This window comes from Tubulanus polymorphus, chromosome 2, assembly GCF_964204645.1.
Source record: "Tubulanus polymorphus chromosome 2, tnTubPoly1.2, whole genome shotgun sequence".
Lineage (NCBI taxonomy): Eukaryota > Metazoa > Nemertea > Palaeonemertea > Tubulaniformes > Tubulanidae > Tubulanus > Tubulanus polymorphus.
The window spans coordinates 19923967-19943912 of record NC_134026.1 but is presented as its reverse complement, the minus strand read 5'-3'; the positions used below and the strand labels follow the sequence as shown (position 1 = coordinate 19943912).

The window sequence follows — 19946 nt, the reverse complement described above, 5'->3', positions numbered from 1 at the left end:
AGAGTTAACTCTGAGTTAAAATTAGTTCATTTTCAATGAGTTAACTCGAAGTCAAATCTTAGCTAAGCCCACAACTGTGGAACTGGGTCCTGGGTGACAACCACCATAGTAACGACGGCAAAACCATGGTTATAACTGATAAATTTCAAAATGTTCCCAGGGACTATTTTGCTTCTACATCTATGAAACCCAGCCCTGGATCCAGTTTCACGAAAAAAGATATCGTGTTTAACATCGATGCTACACACGATCAACTCGAATGAACGTATAAAATCAAAGACATTCAGGGGCGGATTTAGACAGACTGTCAGATTGTCGCCCGACACGGTCGGAATGTTAAGGTGCCCTTTTTATTTTTTCTCTCTGTATCAAAATTTGCCATTGTTACCACCTGAGATACACAATAGATATTTTTCCTAAATATATAACTTACGTTTCTTGACAAAATACCTCTCAGAGATGCTCAGAAAGCTCTAAAATGATGGTAAAATTTGAAAAATTTCTGGGGGAAAGGCGTGTTGCACCTACAGCGCTAGTATTTCCACGCTCACTAATACGCCTTTCCGCCCTAAGAATATATACCGTTTTTATTGGTCGACATGGTCACAACATGTCCCCCCCCCCCCCCGGATCGGCCCGTGACATTTGCCAGCTTTAATAACTCGCAGTATCGGCGATGTAAATCTTATATTAATTGATGCGAGCCAACAATTAAGGCAGACGTGCTCGACGCGAGTAACCGTAGAATGATTTCCTGAGAGTTCTCGCGTGGAAATACGACGGCGGACTCGAACACCGATAATCAGGATATTAACGGGGAAAAGATCATGAATCCATACAGCCTTCAGGCTTGATGAGAATCCTTCATTATATCATTATATCATTATTACTATCAAATTATCGTTATACCTTTCCTTTGAAAACACTTAATACACTCAGTAAATTCTAGCATAATGAATCTGTTAAGTCGTGATAGTCGCCACCATCATTATATTGACAACTTATCCGAATGATAACTTACACTTAGTTTACTTGGATTGGAATTTCTAATTGGGATTCAAAAATAGAGATGACTTAGGTGGTGTGACGATCTTTAAAATGCTGTTGACTTAAATGAGGTGACAATACTAAGCGTTTCGTCCACATCACTTATCCTGATTACAGTAGACTCCTCCTAAATCGGTACTGTTCATCTCAGTAAACCATTATTTTGCTGGTTTTGTAAGCAAAGTCTTTTTTTCTATACACTACTAAAGAATCCTGGTCCCAACTGTACCAAATTTAGGTGTAGTCTACTAAAGGGCTACTAACTAGACCGAAATTTCAAATTGCCTTTCTCAAATTGAATGAGCTTTAAAAGATCGTCGGACATTTTGCTCAAATCAACGGATTTTTAATCATTTTCCATTTAGAGGGAGAAGAAACAAGGAGTCATAGGGACCCGGTCTATGTTTCCTGTCCAACTTACTGGTTTATCAAAAAGAGTCGCAAAGTGAAGAACATCGCCGGGCAGATGGACTGGACAAACTAAAAACAAACCGCGTGCAAAACAGTCGCGATTTTCTTCGAAGAAAAGGACACAATAGAATATCACTATTACACGGGAGAGAATTGCCGACCACCGAGCGGAGAATAACAGGAAATTTGAGATGAGAACTCCTGCGCGACGTGTAATTACTCTGAAGATGGCAGCGGAGAAACTATCGCCGTTCGTTCAGCCATCTCGCGCTAAAAAGAAACACGCAGCTGCAATTGGCACCGTTATAACCCGATATTAGATAATAACATTTTTTCATTCGGTCATATCGCCGGAGAAATCTATTTCGCGCGCGCACGCGCCTTGTTGTCAAGAACGAATAATTCGAACGCGATTAATGATAAACGGGTCGCAATCACCGCTAGTCTAATTTCCTCCGATTATTGTTAAATCTCCGGCGGATGAAAATATTCAAAAAGCTTATCAAACCTACACTTTCTGCGAAAGTACTTTATGCACACATTAAAGAGTTGTTTAGAGGAAAATTTAGATTTTTTCATCATTTTGAGGGTTAAGTAAGGTTCGAGAACAGAAGAAACAACTCTCAATCCATGCTTTTGCTAATTGGGAACATCAGCAGCATGAGTGAGCTGACGCTTACAGTAAGTGATGAAAATATCCTTCTTATCTTCCTTTAGTTTTTAAATTTCTAATTTGATTTGACTCCTTGGATTCAGATGATAAGTCATCTCAGTCCAGTTGCACAGTTCTTGGTACAATATTGACCCAAATGTTGTAATTTTAAATCAGAACTCAAGAAATCATATCGAACAACCTTGACATCGTTCAAACAGTTAATAATACATGTATATAGTACAATACAGCACTACTATATGTGTTTGACCTAAATTAATCAAAATGACCTTGACCTGGTATAAATCTGTCGTAAATTAATCTAAATATAATTTTCCCGACATCAGCTCATTGGGCGTTAATCACCAGAAGGTGAATTTTTAGTAAAATTAAAGGCCGTTGAATACAGCTGCTGGAAAAATTATAGGCTTTCGAACCTATCAATAAATCGAGTACTTTGAATCAATGACCAGTTGGAAGGGACATTCACTCATTGATCAGAACTGCACAATTGAATCGATGCAGCTTTGACTATAACTATATAGAATTCATTAGAGCTTCCAGCCACCAGGCCACACGATTTTATTAATAAACTTCATTTCTAGGAATTACCATTTGAAATGTACCGACGTCCTTGGCAAATGATGCTGCTATCATTATCGCGATGAAGACTTGTTGCGATGCTGCCAAAAACGGCTGCCAAGTGTGTTACATCGGTAAAGGCTTACTGATATTAATAGCTAAATATAGCGTGAACTGACCGCTACTGGCCTACGTGTCCATCGACATTCGTATCGGACATGAAAATTTAATTACGTTCCAAGGTCAGATGACTAACGACCTTTCGCCGCATTAAAAGTTATGAATACCGTGTTCAATTATCGAATTACGTTTTCAAAAATTACAATACAATACGGTCATTTGAAACTCATGAGAGTATATCGCCATGACCTGAACCGAGGTCACTTATCACTGAATAGGCCTGCCTTATGATTACTTTTTTCGACTCACAATCGCTTTGAAAAGCCCTCTTGTTAATGCAATCAACTGAAAAAAATAGATTTGTAATATTTCCACTATTTGATGAACACTGTTTTCAAAAATAAGATGAAGTAATCAATTTTGTCCAATTATGGTATAGACTCAATAGCCGCGATCACAGGGAGATGATTTGGCCCAGGCAAAATTGGCACAGATCAGCCTCGGGCCAAACTTTGGCCCGTGCCTAATTAGAGAGCGGGTTCACACGCAAACCATTCACTCGATACTAAACAATGCTCAAACAAAGCGAAGTGGATCATTTCCGGTGCCAGTTGCAATTCAAACGCAATCATGTCTGGTGCTAAAATTTGGCTCGGGCCTGGTCCGACGTTTTTGTTTGGGCCAAATTTGGCCCAGCCAAACAGGCTCGGGCCCATTTGGCACCTGTGAATAGTTGTTGCACAAAAGTGCTCGTGTGATCGCGGCTAATGACCAGTCGGAAGGGACATTCACTCATTGATCGAAACTGCATGATTGAATCAATGCAGCTTTTATCTTATTGAACTACAAAAATGTTTCCGACTTCAGAAATATTTGAATCTAATGATACGGATATCTGAGTTTGATCATACAGTGAAAGCGCTTAACGAACCGGATCGAAGGACAAAATTTGTTTGCCATATCTGAGTAGACTCTGCTTAATTCGGATCTTGTTGGACGGTAGCAATTTGTACTTGGCAATTTCTGGGTCTCTACAGGTCAGTCAATCCAGGATATAAGGAGTTTTCGAGGAATTTCAAAGGAGAAAAATTTCAAATTTCGCGGAAGTGTCCGCATCACTTTCATATCCCGATTACAGTAGATTCCACCTAAACCTACTAAACCAATTTAATGGATACCAGCAACGCTACTGTGGCAAGCGAGGATTCAGCGAGGATTCTGCCAGCATCGCTAGTGGCACTAGATTACCGCGATTCAATTTCATTCTCCATTTCAATTAAATTCAAATGCATTTTTCTCACTAGTAATAAATCATCTAATTTCCTCACTAGATAGTGGAAGATGCTTAGATGTATAATGGTTTAAAAAGACAATATTTTTATCACTTGACTTCTTTTGTTCGTCCTATACACGAGCAATAGTCTGTATTTTCTGTTTGTTTTGCGTATGGCCGGAGATCATTATTTATACTTCAGATAGCCGAGATTACGTCGAATCAATTCAGTAATCACCGTCTAGATTTAATGCGTCGGCAATTTCGAGAGTCCTTGATTGCCGCGGAATAGTTGGCCGCCAGAGCGGAAGGAAAATATGCGATCAGAGGTCCGTCAGTCGGTGGGTCGGGTGATCACTTGATTAAGCGTTTTCCGGGGCGTCGAATGAATGAGCGCACAGATGCGATCTCTGGACAACGGCCAATTAACAAGGCCGACAGATAAAAATGTCCTTCTCTTTCGCAATCAGTCGTATATATGTTTTCCGTGATAATGTAGATATTCATATGTACTCAAGAGTCCCCGACAATATGGAACGATAACAAAATCAATCCCGATTGCAGGCCCGCGTCGAGGGATGGGGTTCGGGGCAAATTGTCATTGATAAAGGTGCCCTTCAAAAGGTCGGTGTAAAAAGAATTGGGTCAAGATTTTTGGAAATTTGGATACAATTGTCATGTTTTTTTTTGGAAAATGAAAAGTAATACATTCTCAACTTATTCATTCAGGTAGAAAATAAGATCAGTCCTTTTTCAATAGGAAAGTACCCCTTTTCATGGTGAAAAAAATACCCTTTTTCTTGATACAGAACTGCCCCTCAAAAAAGCTCGGCACGGGCCAGGTACACAGTTTTCAGCCACCGCTTGGAACTACTGCAGTCGAGTTAACCCCCAGTTTTGATCCCAACACGACAGGTGTGGTGATGTTCTAACAGGTTGTCCACTTCCGCCAATTCCCTAAGTTTTCCCCTGATCCTTCCATGTTAAAACACAAAATTCCCTAAGTAAATCCCGAGGGATTTCTTGGTTTAAAATGTGATAATTTATTCATTTTTCACGATTCACATATTGATAATGAAACGCGTGGTCATCCAAATTCCTTGAGTTTTCCAGGTTTTGTTTTTGCAAAATTTCTCAAAATCCCCTGATCAAGATTTTTCTGATTCCCTGAGATTTCCAGGTCAGCAGCCACCATGTGCACACCAAAAACAAATATCCAATTCTAGTCATTGGTATACCATATACAGCAAACCGATTCTTAGCTTACTCCTATCAAGATAACCCCCAGTTCATTGCAGCTTGACTGCACCACTGGATACAGCTTAAGATCCACCCCTGCCTAATCGGTAAACCGGAAAGGAAAAACCTTATAGTGAAAATCCATTTCAATAAAACAGAAATGAGTACACAAAGTTTAAGGTTTCAGTGCCGAAAATTCAGTTTTGACATTCGTGAAAAAAAATCCATACACGTACAACAAAGGCAAAGAGCGGAAATATTCAACCTTGCGCGTGCAGTTATGTAGAATTCACTCTTCAGGGGGAATAAACAAACCCGCCTAAAAACGATCGTAACCTTGTTCGCAGTAATCTAAATAGTCGAGATTAAAGACTCGATATTCGGCTTCGGGCTGTGTTTTTTGTACGATGATACATCATCCGAAAATAAGCACAATTTCTCAGGAACAATACCAGGTGAATTAGAAGAAAACGGCATCAGCAAATCAGACGCCAGATTCAGACTTCAAACACCACTTTCGTATTATATCAATTACATTTGCTAGGGAGTTTCTTCAAAACTGCCCCGAAGACCCATTTGTTTTGACCGACGCGCAGTAAAGTCGCCAAAGCCGAGTTGATTTTAAATGTGGTTTCGGGCCTTTTTTGTTAGATATAACCATATAAATGCATTATCAGCTCAAGCCTTATTTTGGAAAATATAAATATCAATAAAATGTTAGTAATAATACACCTACATCAAGTAAAATTCATTAGAAATGTGAATTAATGGGAAAAAGTTACTTCTGATTAGGACAAGAAAAAAATTTCTAAAAAAAAATTTTCATCAGGTCTTCAACGAACCAAACATCAAAAATATTGATCTAGGCATCTTCTGCTTTGATGTAAACTTTGCAAGAAAATTCAAAATTGGTTTTGAAAAAACTTCTGTAGATCGGGCCACATCGAACAAAAAGAATTTTTCACTTTCTAACAATTAACTTAAAAATGTTCTGCAAGCTCATTAGAAAGCACTAATTATTTAAGTAGTTAGATTGGGTTTTATCAAACAAATTTATTTCACTTTGACATCAAAAATTCTTAGATTTTTCTAAAAATTTACATTGTCAAATTCTTTTTTGATAACATTAGCTAACAAGTTGATTGATAAAAACTAATTAATTAGTCAAATAATCAACAGGTATTCAATTTCATGTCAAAATTTGAAAATGCATGTAGTATACGCCTCGTGCAACAAAATCTTCATTTCAATCATTGGAAAAAGGTCAACTCCTTGAGAGACATGTATCTTCATAACGTTGCATTAGATTCCCCAGGTATCTGGATATGTTTCGATAATCTATGGTGAATTGAATTGCCTGTCGTACTCGCTTCCCTGTGCACGTCTCCAGTGGAATCACCGATTACGATTACGATTACGATTTATTTACACTCCAACCATTTCCATGGTATAATGGTGAAGCTTTAAGTATGGCTGCCATCTATCAGGAAGAGTTAGCACTAGTTTGTGATAGGATTCCACACTTTTCTCATTATGATAGAATTTCTATGAATCTATTGATTTGATTTGACGTCTCTTACCAACCCACCACACCTACCAGTAATGAACAGAACAAATGGTTTTTCCAACGAACTGGCACCTCCCGAGTCCAGGGGCCAGTTGCATAGTCACGGTCTAGACTGACCATTGTAAGACAACTTAGTTCTATAGCCAATCAAGCAACTTAAGACCAGTCTTAAGATTTACGACTTTTGGACTTAAGTCACAACGGTGCAACGAGACTTAAGTCCAAAAGTGGTCTTAAATATTAAGACCGGTCTTAAGTTGATAGATTGCACTACATAACTAAGTTGGTCTTAGACTGTTCTTAAGTCTAAGCCATGACTATGGAACTGGCCCATCCAACCAAAGAGATAAAACTTTGGAAATGAGCTCTTCTGAACTCTTAGAATAAAACTTAACCGGCAACTGAGGAAATGGGTTCTGGTCTATGAAACTTTGTCCACAGGTTCTGTAAGAGTTCATTCCAAGGATTTTCCTGTGATTATGCATACAGGCATAACGGATAAACAATGTCGATAAGCTTGGTCAAGTGTTTACGAAACGACTTACATGTTTGGTAAGAAGATTCTGTTGCAGCGATGAATATTCAGTATTTAGACTAGCAGCTTACATGTAGTAGAAGTACTGGATAACAGGACACATTCAGTGCATTCACTCTCTGGATCAAACCATATCACAATCCCGTGTCACTTAGTCCTAGAAATATGGAATAAATCTTGACTCCATAATTACTATGTAAGTTATAGTTTGTGTGATTGTCATTTGTTAAAGAGGCCTATAGCCTAAATAACAAGATATACTTATCAAAATATCACACCTTAGTCTTCTCAAGAACTAATGACGATAAGGCCTCGGAAACTATCACAAAAGGAACTGGATATTAGACTGAATCCAGTTATATTTCACATTGAGGTATTTAGCCAAATTGTGATAAAAAGGGTTAGAGTGAAAATTGGGTCGAGAGGGTGTTTGAGGGTCCAGAGGGTAAGAGGGTTATTGGGTTAGGGTTAAGTGCTATAGCCTAGCAAATTCCCTTAGCCAATTCCAACAAGCAGGGGCAGACCCAGAATTTTGAAAAGGGGGGGCAAATGAAAGCGCGGATGGTAAAGCCGTAACAGTGTGAATGCCGAAGGGGCGAAGCCATAAGGGTGTGTCTGGGAGTCCTCCCCAGAAAAATTGTGAAAAATAGATGCGATGAGGTTCATTCTGAGCACTCAGTTTATGCACCTCAGTTGCGCACCTCAGTTCATTACATGAAAACAAAACCGAATCTGCCTATTCTCTGCCATCATGAAATTAATCTAATGGAAGAATGGAAGTGTTTAGAGAATAGTTGTAGGCCTATTCACAGGGACTAATGTGTTCAATGATCTGGAACAATAACACAGGGACTGGGGTTTATACTGATTTTCACCACTTTCAATTGTGATAAGATGTCCCACTTCGTCACAGGGACTTGTCACAATTGATAGTGAATGGATTAAACCAGGTATCAATGACTAACCCCAGTAGGGGTTAGTCATTGATTACAAAAATGTGTAAAAAGTGCTGATTTTGGCAAACAACAATGGCTGCCAGTCTGCCATCTTGATTTTGACAGGGCCAGTTTTTGAGCTGGGGTAGAAACCAAATATCAAGACATTACATTGAAGCATCCTCAAAACTTCCCATTATAACTGGATTCCGTCTACGGACGGACGAACGGACGACGGACGAAAAGTGAATGCAATAGCCCGCTGGACTTAAGTCCCAAGTGGGCTAAAAATGATAATCTGTTAATCCAATGTATAGAGTATATATAAAATAACAAGGGGGCTAACGACGCTCACACACTACTCAACTTCAGTCTCTTACTTCTTAGTTATTTCTAATGATCCAATTTCAATAATCCATGATATGAAAGCTAATAGCTTGCTGCTTCTAATGAAACTAATACCGTTATACCTTCTGATTAATAATAGTTCATGAATTATGTCTTTGAACGCGAAATTAGGGCCGAAATTGCCTGGAGCGGAAAATGCTATGACGCCGGTTTTTGCCGAATTGGAAATTTAAAATGTTGAGTTGGACGCGAAATCCTTCACCGATTTTGATGATCGAGGGCTTAATGTGCAAAACATTCTATATTTTCTGAATATTGCGGTTAGGTATATTAACAGATTATCAAATTTACATTACCTACAACTCTGATACGAGCCCCTGTGGGTGGGTAGTAGTCAGTAACCTATCTGTGGTTAAGTTTCACGATCGGATATTTCACTAAGCCCATCTAGGACTAGGACAAGACTAGGTGGGTAGGACGAATTCACAGGGACTTGTCACAATTGATAGTGAATGAATAAAACCAATATCAATGACCAGGTCCACTATCCCTGTATAATATAAAAAACAAGGGTGGCAACAAATTTTCAATCTGACAATGACTTCTCCACTTCAATCGACTGTAATTCCAAAAATTCTCAACCGATTCACATGAAATAAGCTTTAATACAACCTAGAAGACTTTCTGCTTCCAACGAGCCTTTAACCACCACTCTAGGACCATTATCTCACAACGAAATCACCGTTTTTTGACGAGAGATAGCTCAAATTGGAGGTGTACCGATTCTATGGTGGACAGCAAAATGGTCGTATTTTTCACTTCAAACGATGATTTCTATGTGAAATCTTAGAGATAACCCCAACAAACCATACATTTTTTAAAACTACGCGGTCATACCCGTACGCTTATCTCATTTATTTGTATAATCCACGCGATGGGTGAGCTCGCAAGCTCAAAATCGAACAAATATACGAAAAAGTCACCTCGCACTATCGCGCTGGCGGCCATTAATCACGTGACGTGCAGGTTCGGGCTATGTTAATAAAACCGCGACAAGTCTACGTCTGTAGACTTGAAAAAAGGAAATGTTTGCTAATAATACCACCCCTCAGACGAATGTTGCACTATATTTTCATAATACGGATATTTTATTAATTAACAGAACTTTTAATAAATTTTGTAATGTTTTTCGAAATCTCTAAGCCAATCAATGCGCGTGAAATATTTAGCCCGTTACTACGATATCACGTGATTAATGGCCGCCCAGTTGCTGACAAGTTGAACGCCGTGTTCGTCCTCATTTTCGATTTTGAGCTTGTGAGCTCACCCATCGCGTGGATTATACAAATAAATGAGATAAGCGTACAGGTATGACCGCGTAGTTTTAAAAAATGTATGGTTTGTTGGGGTTTTCTCTAAGATCTCACATAGAAATCATCGTTTGAATTGAAAAAAACGACCATTTTGCTGTCCACCATAGAATCGGTACACCTCCATTTTGAGCTATCTCTCGTCAAAAAAGGTGATTTCGTTGTGAGATAATTGTCGGAGAGTGGTGGTTGTAGGCTCGTTCGAAGCAGAAAGTCTTCTAGGTTGTATTAAAGCTTATTTCATGTGAATCGGTTGAGAATTTTTGGAATTACAGTCGATTGAAGTGGAGAAGTCATTGTCAGATTGAAAATTTGTTGCCACCCTTGTTATTTTATTATACAGTTGCAGGGATACTGGTACCCCCATCATTGGTCTCATCCATTATCAGTCGTGACAAGTCCCTGTGGACGAATTGGCCGTCAGGTGTATTGTAAATCCATTTCTGAAATGAAAACAATTAAGCCAAAAACGATTACTGGTACCTTGCTAATAATTAAAACGCTCGCGGATAATGTACCGGCAAACATATCCAATCCCTAATTAAATAAGTCTCGCTTATAAACGAAAACGAAAACGAAAATGAAAACAAGCGGATTGGGATCTGGGTTTTCCCCGAATTTCCCAATAATATTAGTTCCGGGTTCTTGTGTTATGAAGATCCTAGTATGCGCGCACACGGGACACCAGGCGCCCTACATGTAGTTGGAGGTCGCATTGGTTACTTTTTAATTTCATTCACGTCTAAACATGACTTTAACCATGATCATGAAGTTCGGATTTCAGAAAAGAGAATCGAAAGTATAGTATAGTACTTTTTCAGTCGTCACGCCTAATCAGAGTTTCTATCTTCTTACTGCCATTTGGCGCCTTCGCGGTTCAGGACCTCTCACGGGATATGCTGCAGCGACTGCAGTATAGAAGATTTTGAGGCCGTATGTGTAATATTAGTTTCGTGAAAAGCCCTGCATTTTTTGGACCAGGATCACTTTAAACAATTAGGTAATGATTAATTGAATACTACGTCGCATGAATTTCATCGTAAATAAATTTATTAAAGTATTGTATTGTACTTATCGAATCAAATTCAAATGACTAACGTGAAGAGTAGCCTAGGCTGAGAATGATCTCTGTTGATGATTCCTGATTGACAGTTTGACTTTGAGTTCAGCAGTTCCAGGAGGAACGTACTGTTTTTAAAACAAAAAGACTTCTAAAAAAGGATTGTGCAATAGTTCTTTAATTCAATCAACTCTTTATTATACTGATATGGGTCGACTTTGAGGAGATGCACAGCGTTAAATTTTCAAAAATGTCATCAGGCTTTTTTTAAACAATTTTTTGGACGAATTCCTTTTGATTAGAAATTTATTCCCTCCGATTGCAGATTAGATAGCAAATCACGACAACAATGGCGTCGAGCGGTCGCCAACAGCGACAAATTCCGCCGGAGATCGCCGCCGTTCTGCAAAACTATTTCCCGAACCTCGACCTAAACGAGGCTCGAACGAACGCGGCGACCGGCAGCTCGGATAATAACTCGACGTCGAGTCAACAGGAGCCGTCCGACGAAGACAACGACGGTAGTTTCGTCGTCAATATGCCCTCGTCGGATTCGGAAACGATGAATCATCAGAACACGGCAACTGCCGGCGGTGGCAGCGGTGGCGCTGCCGGGCATACACACGCCAGTGGTAATAACAATAACAATGGACAGAACGTTGCGCCGTTGAAAATAGTGTGGAAATTGATGCAACACAGCGCGCCGTTCATACTGTTAGTTCTGTGTAAACTGTTATATGAACACCGATTCGGTGAGTACTTACAGGGTCCCGACGGGTCCTCGAATTCCTTATATACCCTTATATTCAGGGCCCCGGTTTTAGAGACCATTATTACCTTTAATCCAGGGGTTACCTTTATTGAAGTAAATTGTGTTTACCTGTGGATTCAATCCCAGTAATACCTGCCTATAAAACCGGCCCCAGGGCCCAGTTTCACAAACAAGTTAAACTAAAATTTTTGGTATAATTGCCATTGGTTACTTCATGTTTTCAATGAGGACAACAATTAAAACATAACCGATTTAGGCTTAAACTTTTTCGTGAAACCGGGCCCAGGGGTTAAAAACTCGAGAATTCTGAGTTTCCCCCTCAAATCCCCGCAGTCCCCCTTAAATTCTGTAAATTTTCTTTAAATTATTTTTCAAATCAATTTGTGTGTGCAACCCTGTGCTTATGCATAGTCAATTGACGCGAAAACACCCTTCTTCTTACAATTTACTTAACGTCACATCGGTACAACTGCCACTGGACATAGATTATAAAAGGTGTTACCTTTGTTGATGGGTGAGACATGCATTTTACAGCAATTATTAAGCACAAAACCTGTCCTTATCTTACTAATTTTGCAAGAGAAGTTTTTAAGATTCCATGTAATATGGCAGTGTAAAATGTTGTTAAGAGTACATTCATAACTGGGCTTATCAAAACATTCGAGAGTCTTGTACAAAGCCCATTAGACCTTTCGGATTTGTGCCTGGTGTTTCCTCTTAAAGTCGAAGAATGACATGTACCACTTCTCTGAATATCATGGTCTGAACATTGAATATGAACTTATTGTAACTCAAGAGAGTTAGATCTATCACAGACCTATGGAACGTGATCTTGAAGATTGTCCATGTTTTCAATAACCATGAATAGTGTGCCTTAACAAAGACACGGATATGTCAGGGGTCAACGATGTGAAAAATAGATGATGTTCGCTTGAATTCTGTGTTAAAAAAAAGTAACAAGTGACAAGTCGTAAAAAATCTGTGTAAATATTTTGATCTCCTTATTGTGCGGTACATGATATACCACGGATATAAGAATTTAGGCTGTTGCGAAAACAATATGAATTCTAACCAATCGGATCTCTTTAGCTAGCCCTGTGTGCCGTATAGGAACTACATGAAAATTTATTTTGCAACTGTTGAATTCACATTTTTAGTTGACTTTTGTTGATAAGGTGGCTTTCAATGAAATGTGACTAAATAAAATATCATGCGATACTTACTGATAAAGTCTTCGTACATACGACTTATCTGAAATTTATTCCAGAATTTCATACATTGAACCTGTTTTAATTAGTTTTTCACGGTATAGCCTACAGTCATAACCGTCGCAATTTGATGACCATGCCCAGATGACAATTTAAAATGAAATACAATTTGAGACTCAAAAAGGTCAAGGTCATTTGAAGGTCATGAGATCAGAAAATTTGATAGCCAGCCACTTCATGATGACAACTGAGTTCGCTTGCGTCCATAAGCCCTAGTTTAAGACGATCGATGAATGATTTAAGTGGAGGTGTAATAGAAAAATACAACATTGATAAACACAAAACGTAATAAAATCAATCAATTTCAAAATAGAAACTGTTGATTTATTACGTGACCATCACTTTCTGTGTGATATGGGGTTACTTGAATGAATGAAATCACAATTTTCCCCTTGCAAGACCCTCAATCTCGATAAAGATGTTGTAGGAACCAGAATTCCATTACATTCAAATAGATTTGACAAGGAATTCGCATATATTGTATTTTTGATAGATATTGTTGTATGATGCATGCACAGTTGCAACAGCTCCCTTTGCGGTGCGGGGGGCCTGTATTCTGCTGGCGCCTATAGCCGTCTAGTATTCAATCTAAACATGTTAAGTTTTGGTTTGAAAATTTGAAACTTTTATAAGGCAACTAGTATTGGCCTTCTCTCTGGCTTGGTACTCAACTGCAGCTTGTAATCTCTGTTTTAATAGGTATTCTCATTCTTGTCGGGCTGTACGGTACATTTTATCAGACTAATGCCTTCCTGAAAAAACAGATCGCACAAAAGGTAGGGCCTTAGTGATATACATATTATATTGCCTGTGATCAATTATTCAGTTGCCCCTGCGCCAAAAATGCTTAGATTCTTGACTTCACATTTTTCAGGAAAACGATACTAGTCAACAGCTGCGATCGACTGGAAAGTTACTCGGATTAGTCGGTTTTCTCGTCGGAAACATACTCATTATCTACTACGTTTTACGAGAACAGAAGCTTTATTTAAGGTATCGTATGGTAATTGATTGTGACTTGCTGGAACGAGCACCTGGCAATAATGCTGCTTCGGCCAGCGATGATCCACCAAGTTCACTAATGTGCACTGGATTTCTTGATTTTTGAGCCCGTATGAAATCTATCCGTATGACCCTTATTCTCGTACTGTCTAGTAGGCTGAGCCCGTATGAAATCTAAGCGGGTGGACTGTATTGTAATATAACTAAAATTACGATACCCTATGAATTTTTGGTTCTCGGGCTTCCGTGAGAGACCCTTATTCTCGTACTGTCTAGTAGGCTATGTCTGTGAGTGTGTAGGCCTGTGTGTATCTGCCTTTCTGCTTCATTAATAGCGAGTCGATCTTGATGAAACTTGGGTACGATTTCAATAAGGGGGTCTAGTTATGCAGTGCAAACAATGGGCCCATTGCGCCACCTAGCAGCAGAACTAGGCACTATAAACTGTTTTTCAGGGAAATTACCTTGAAGGATGATGTCATAACTGAGGAACGGGGTCTAAATTCCAAAAATTGTCTCGACTTATTTAGCTATTGGGCCCAGGTACAACATATCCTAAATGCAATGGGAACTAACAATTTCGGAGTTCCAGTTGAAGCCTGAGCCCAGGAACCATTGTCTATGGCTTGTCTTGATGCTCTTCGAATGATACTCCCATTTCGCTTTCCCATTTCACCCTCATTCTACCTAATCTCATTAAATTTTGATCTTTTTTTGTGGGTGCTTGGATCCCTACGGGACACTGCCTCCATTGGCTTTCCACGCATCCTGCCATGTACGTGTGTAAATTGTTTGTAATCTATATATCATTTATACTGCATATATACATGGCGAAATAAATATTATTAATTATTATCAAATACGATAATATTTTCGATTGCAGTTTGATATTCCAACTGCCGAACGTTGGTGCGACCGTCGACTTCTGGACGTTACTGTGGGTTTTGGGAATTACCGATTTCGTAATTCGCTTCATCGCAATCATACTGAAAACTGTGATAACACTTCTACCACGAGCGGTGATCCCGTTCAAACGAAGGGTAAGTCGTACATGAAATGAAAAACGCTATGCTTTTAGTTTTAGTTTAGTTATTTACAAAAACACTGTCACTATTACATGAATGTGTTTCTACGTAATGAACGTAGGGAACATATATGGACTCCAACAAAAATTGGGTCGATCGGACTCGTGATGGCCGTCCTATTTTAAGTGCCCAAAAATGTCAATTTTGGCCTGAATTCTGAGTCCTGTAGCTTCCTACTGGTTTGCCATTTCTCATTGCAATGGCTGATGGGTATTCTTTGGAAAGGGATGTTTTATACCTGCGACAGGTATTTTTGATCAGCCAATTATGACGCAAATGGCGGCCATCTTGGTGTCACCAGTACTCATTCGTAGGTGGGAAAAGAACTGGATTATCGAAGTGAAACTGGTCTTGAAATGGACTTTTTTATATTAAGAAATATTAAAAGAATGAAAAATTCCCCATGAAAAAAGTTGAAATTTTATTTTATCATATATCGTTTCTAGGGTAAATACTACATGATCGTGGAATATATTTGTCAGTTTTATCGATGTTTAACTCCTGTAACACCGTGGTACTATTTCCTCACCGACACGGTGAACGGCGGGCAATGGTTTTCAGCAGTGTTGCTTATCGTGTATCTAGTATGTAAGGTATGTACCGGTACCCATATTTGCAGCTCAAAGCCGTACGCATAGTACATGTAAGGTCTTTTTGAAATATTTGGAGTACGGATCTTTTCACGAAAATATGAAATTTTTCATAATAGGCGTTTTGAAATGGAAGGGGACAGGAAAAGAAATAGAAATGATTTATTTTTCATTTGAATATTTTCCTCATAAAAACTGCAGAAAAAAATGACTGAAAATTGTGATGAATTCGATTCAGATGATGGGACAAATGAAAAAAAAATTCCCTTTTTGCAAATCACCAGATTGAAAATTAAGATGAACATAACGTTTACAAGTTACTAGATTGATAATCAAGATGGGCATAATAAAACATAACAGATGGGCATAACAATTTGAGGATTTTTGCGGAATTCTGGGATTTGGATCCATGCTCCAAATGATTAAAAAAGGCCCAATTTTTAACCTGTACTAATGATAGTAATGATCCTTGGTCCTTAACATGCCTCATTGATATAAAAACTGATTGTTCAATGGTAATTGTACTGAAATATTTCATGGCTTAACCACAGACCTCATCGGGTGAAATGGTGCTGTACAGTCCTCGTGCAGGACATGAACGCCGTAATAGAAATGACATATGTTGCTTTCGGTTTAAATCCAGATGATAATGATGTGGAATAAATCGCTGGAATTAAGAGATGCCTGGGCTAAATTCTACGTCGATTCGGTACGTATAAATGCGCGCTTTTATTCATTTCGATAAACACGACTAAGTACAGTCCGTTGAGATTGCATTCAGGCTAATAGGTAATGTAGGTAAAAATCATCTAGGTAAGACTCCACAATTCTTGTTAGTAGGTAAAAATCCCCACTTGGCGATTCATAAGGAAAATTTCAAAGCAAAATATTTCTACAATTCTGTTCATTTATCATAATCTTAAGTGGGTTTTGGCCTAAATTGCTTACGATGAAAATAAAATGGATGACGAAACCTTTTTCTAATCGTGATTGATCGTTCGTTTTCAGGTTTTCGGTAAATTAGCCGGAGATGATGACGTGAAAAATGCTGGCGATTCGTGTCCGATATGTCAGGACCATTTTCAAGAACCAATCATCCTGAGCTGTAAGGTAAATATTCAAGTTGAGCTTAAGTTTTAACGGTGTTATAGCTTTGATTAGAAAGATATTTGCTCGCACCAGCATTTGAAGATCAAAAGTTGCTTGAAAGCCCTGAAATCTTAAGCAACCTGGGAAATTATCTATCAGAGTAGTCGCCTCTGAATATAAATTGATTTTGGAATCTGTTATTTATTTGTTGTTGGAACTACATTTCCTTTCGAAAGCGCACTTGCGTTTTTACGTGCCAGTATATTCATGGCTTGCACACACGCGAGTCGCACACACGCGAGTCACACAGACTTGCTGCTATGTGGTGTATTGATCTATTCACTGCTGCTAGCTAGATACATGTATATGAATGAAAAGCGTGCCTCGCCTAAGTTAAAGTTTTCCCAGAATCTACAAATGATTCTAGCAACTGCGCCAGCCTAGTAAACATAAACGGCAAGCGTGCATATTCTTAGTCTTTAGAATAAGGAATAGGCCTAGAATGAAATCTTTATGAATTATAACTGCTTGGACTCAAGCAGTTACGAGTATACTTAACTTACATTTAATTTTGTTTATGGAGTAAACATGCACGATGATGTAAATTTAGGAAAGTCCATACTTGTATTTAACCCTTTCAGTGCTGACTAATCAATACCCTATAGTGCTGGAGATAATTTTGAAAAATCCCGCCCTAGTGTGTTGAATAACGGGAATACCACCGTAGTGCGTCTACTCCGCGGTGCGGTGTATCGTAAGTTACTAGTATTTCACTATGTTTGACAGGTGCTGCCATTTTTCAGGAGAGATAATTACTAATTAAATCAATACACCGCAGTGCGGTGTACTTGCAAAATCCATCACCGATTCATACACCGCACTGCGGTGTAGACGCACTGAAAGGGTTAATACAATTAGGAATTTTGTTTCTTGTTATATTTTTCAAAATTAAGTTAGTCAAAATTGAATTTATATTCTGAACTGATATAGGATTTTTATTCATGTTCATTTTAGCTAATCAGGTGCATTCTTTACTTAACGCATTTATATTTCACGACTTCACGTTTTCAGCATATATTCTGCGAGGACTGCGTTTCGTTATGGTTCGATCGAGAGAGAACCTGTCCAATGTGCCGCGCTAATATCGTTGATAATCCTACGTGGAGGGATGGCTCCACATCAGCTGCCATACAACTCTATTGAATAAACTACATTCCAACAAGTTCTATCAACAACAGTGTAAGTATTTTGGTTCCCGGGCTTCCGTTGTGAGACTCATTTTCATGCTGTCTATCGTGAGTCTTTCAGTAACTTAGCTTTGTTATTAGTGGGTCAATCTTGATGAAACTTGGGTACGATGTTAGTACGGGGGTCGTGCAGTGCAAACCATAACAGACCCAGCAGCTACCGGTATAGAAATGAGCTTATCACAAATTTTATTGCAGTTTACAAAATGATCCAGTTGATTAGGAGAAACGAGGTATCATTTTTTAGGCTGAGTTAACTGGGTGCTCCAACAACGATCCCTACCCCTATACATGTACTTTCCAACCTCATTTGATCTGCAGCCTGGACTCATCCTCTCAAATAATTCAATACTTCTAATTGAAAAAACGAAAACAAATGGAATAGATACACCAGACATTTTCAAAAAGCGATTTAAGACTTTGTACAACGAGGTTGTAGTGAGGTTCACTTCCAGGCTCTAAACTCCTAATCTCTTGCCATGGCAGAAGGGCTTTTCATTAGCAAAATGTAATAACGATGAAATTTTCTCTTTTGTTTTTTAGAAAATAAAAGTTATAAAGTTCAGGTAGAAAAATACAGCATGAAAAGCTTTTAGAGGTGATAGGTACGACTGATCAAGACTAAAGCATAGACTAAAGCCATTTCTGATGTAGATAAGAGAATTATAATTGCATGCATTGAAATAAATTGATTGTATTTAAGATAATCGAGTTTTTCTAATTGATTATTTCCAGAACAGGTTGTGAAAAGTATGAAAATGCCCTCGATGCTTTTTGTGAGATTGATCATGAGGTCTACGATTAATAAATCTTGCCACTTATTATTCAAAATTGCTGAACTGCATTGAGGTTATTTTATTCGAGGACTTACTCGTATTCCAAGGATGCTTTGATAAACTTGACGGATAGATTAGATGACTAATGGACAGTGACTACCCCTCGTGAAAATCGTAGGACTCGACCTGATTTACCTGGTAGTGTTGGGACTTAAAATATTTCAATAGGATGCAGGCAGGATACTGAGCTGAGAATCGGGGGGGGGGGGGGGGAAATTGAAAGTTTCTACCAAATGAATTTCACTATAACTCACCGACTTACAGAGCAATTTACCAGGTTATCCAGTGAGCATCGAATAAGGGGGAGCCTACTGTAAGTTGTTTCTTATCTGTTGTGACATGGAAATTGTTCCCTGGCTTAAAGTTGGCCGGGGATTCAGTGGGTTTTAGTCAATACATGTACGTACAACTGAGGTAAATCAATGGATGGTGAATCATTTTGCCAAATCATTAATTTGTTCTTAGTTGTTTCGAAAAAGATGTGTGTCAAGAGTTGCAGAATTGTTATCCTCTTTCTCAAAACCGCCAGATATTTTAGATAATGACTGCCAAGTGCTGCCCGTCTATGTATCAGTAGCGGTGAACACGTGAACTAACTCATTCCGACTGTGGCAAGCGAGTAAAAATCTTCGGGGAACCCGGAAATAGAATATTGTGGGGAAAACCCCCGACTTCACAAGGCGGCAGTTTTCGCATTTCGGATGCGTGCAGGGCCTAAATTTGGCCATAAATCTCGATTGTATCAACTTTGAATAAATATTGAAGACTGAAATTTTGGCTTAGGTAGCTGTCAACAGAGGTGAATTTACAGTGTTACAACCAAACACCAAAAGACCTAGAGTCTAGAGAGGCGCAGTCTTATTTAAATATTAAAATTTGGCGATTTACTTTTATTTAGTGAAAATAATACTTAAATAT

The 19946-nt window shown here is 38.7% G+C and overlaps 3 protein-coding genes across 9 annotated transcripts in view; 2 read left to right on the top strand and 1 right to left on the bottom strand.

Annotated features, from left to right (window-relative positions):
- Positions 1 to 10703, bottom strand: part of LOC141898218 (DNA replication ATP-dependent helicase/nuclease DNA2-like) — a 72958-nt gene extending 62255 nt beyond the window's left edge. For 6 of the 7 annotated variants that reach the window (XM_074784031.1, XM_074784032.1, XM_074784035.1 and 3 more), the window contains exons 1-2: positions 10563 to 10703; positions 7437 to 7583 (exon numbers count right to left, since the gene is read on the bottom strand). The gene's annotated coding sequence lies outside the window, so the exon portion shown is untranslated. The remainder of the gene's footprint in view (positions 1 to 7436; positions 7584 to 10562) is intronic. The other variant, XM_074784037.1, reaches the window with a different exon arrangement.
- Positions 10704 to 10958: 255 nt separating this feature from the next.
- Positions 10959 to 18184, top strand: LOC141899439 (RING finger and transmembrane domain-containing protein 2-like). Its single transcript, XM_074785746.1, has 9 exons — positions 10959 to 11079; positions 11465 to 11891; positions 13879 to 13955; positions 14054 to 14172; positions 15065 to 15221; positions 15713 to 15859; positions 16500 to 16565; positions 16865 to 16966; positions 18017 to 18184. The coding sequence occupies exons 2-9, from the start codon at positions 11489 to 11491 to the stop codon at positions 18146 to 18148; spliced, it is 1203 nt and encodes a 400-aa protein (XP_074641847.1). The 5' UTR covers positions 10959 to 11079; positions 11465 to 11488; the 3' UTR covers positions 18149 to 18184.
- A 1510-nt stretch (positions 18185 to 19694) lies between these two features.
- Positions 19695 to 19946, top strand: part of LOC141900733 (uncharacterized) — a 30251-nt gene continuing 29999 nt past the window's right edge. Inside the window, exon 1 of the mRNA XM_074787755.1 lies at positions 19695 to 19827. The gene's annotated coding sequence lies outside the window, so the exon portion shown is untranslated. The remainder of the gene's footprint in view (positions 19828 to 19946) is intronic.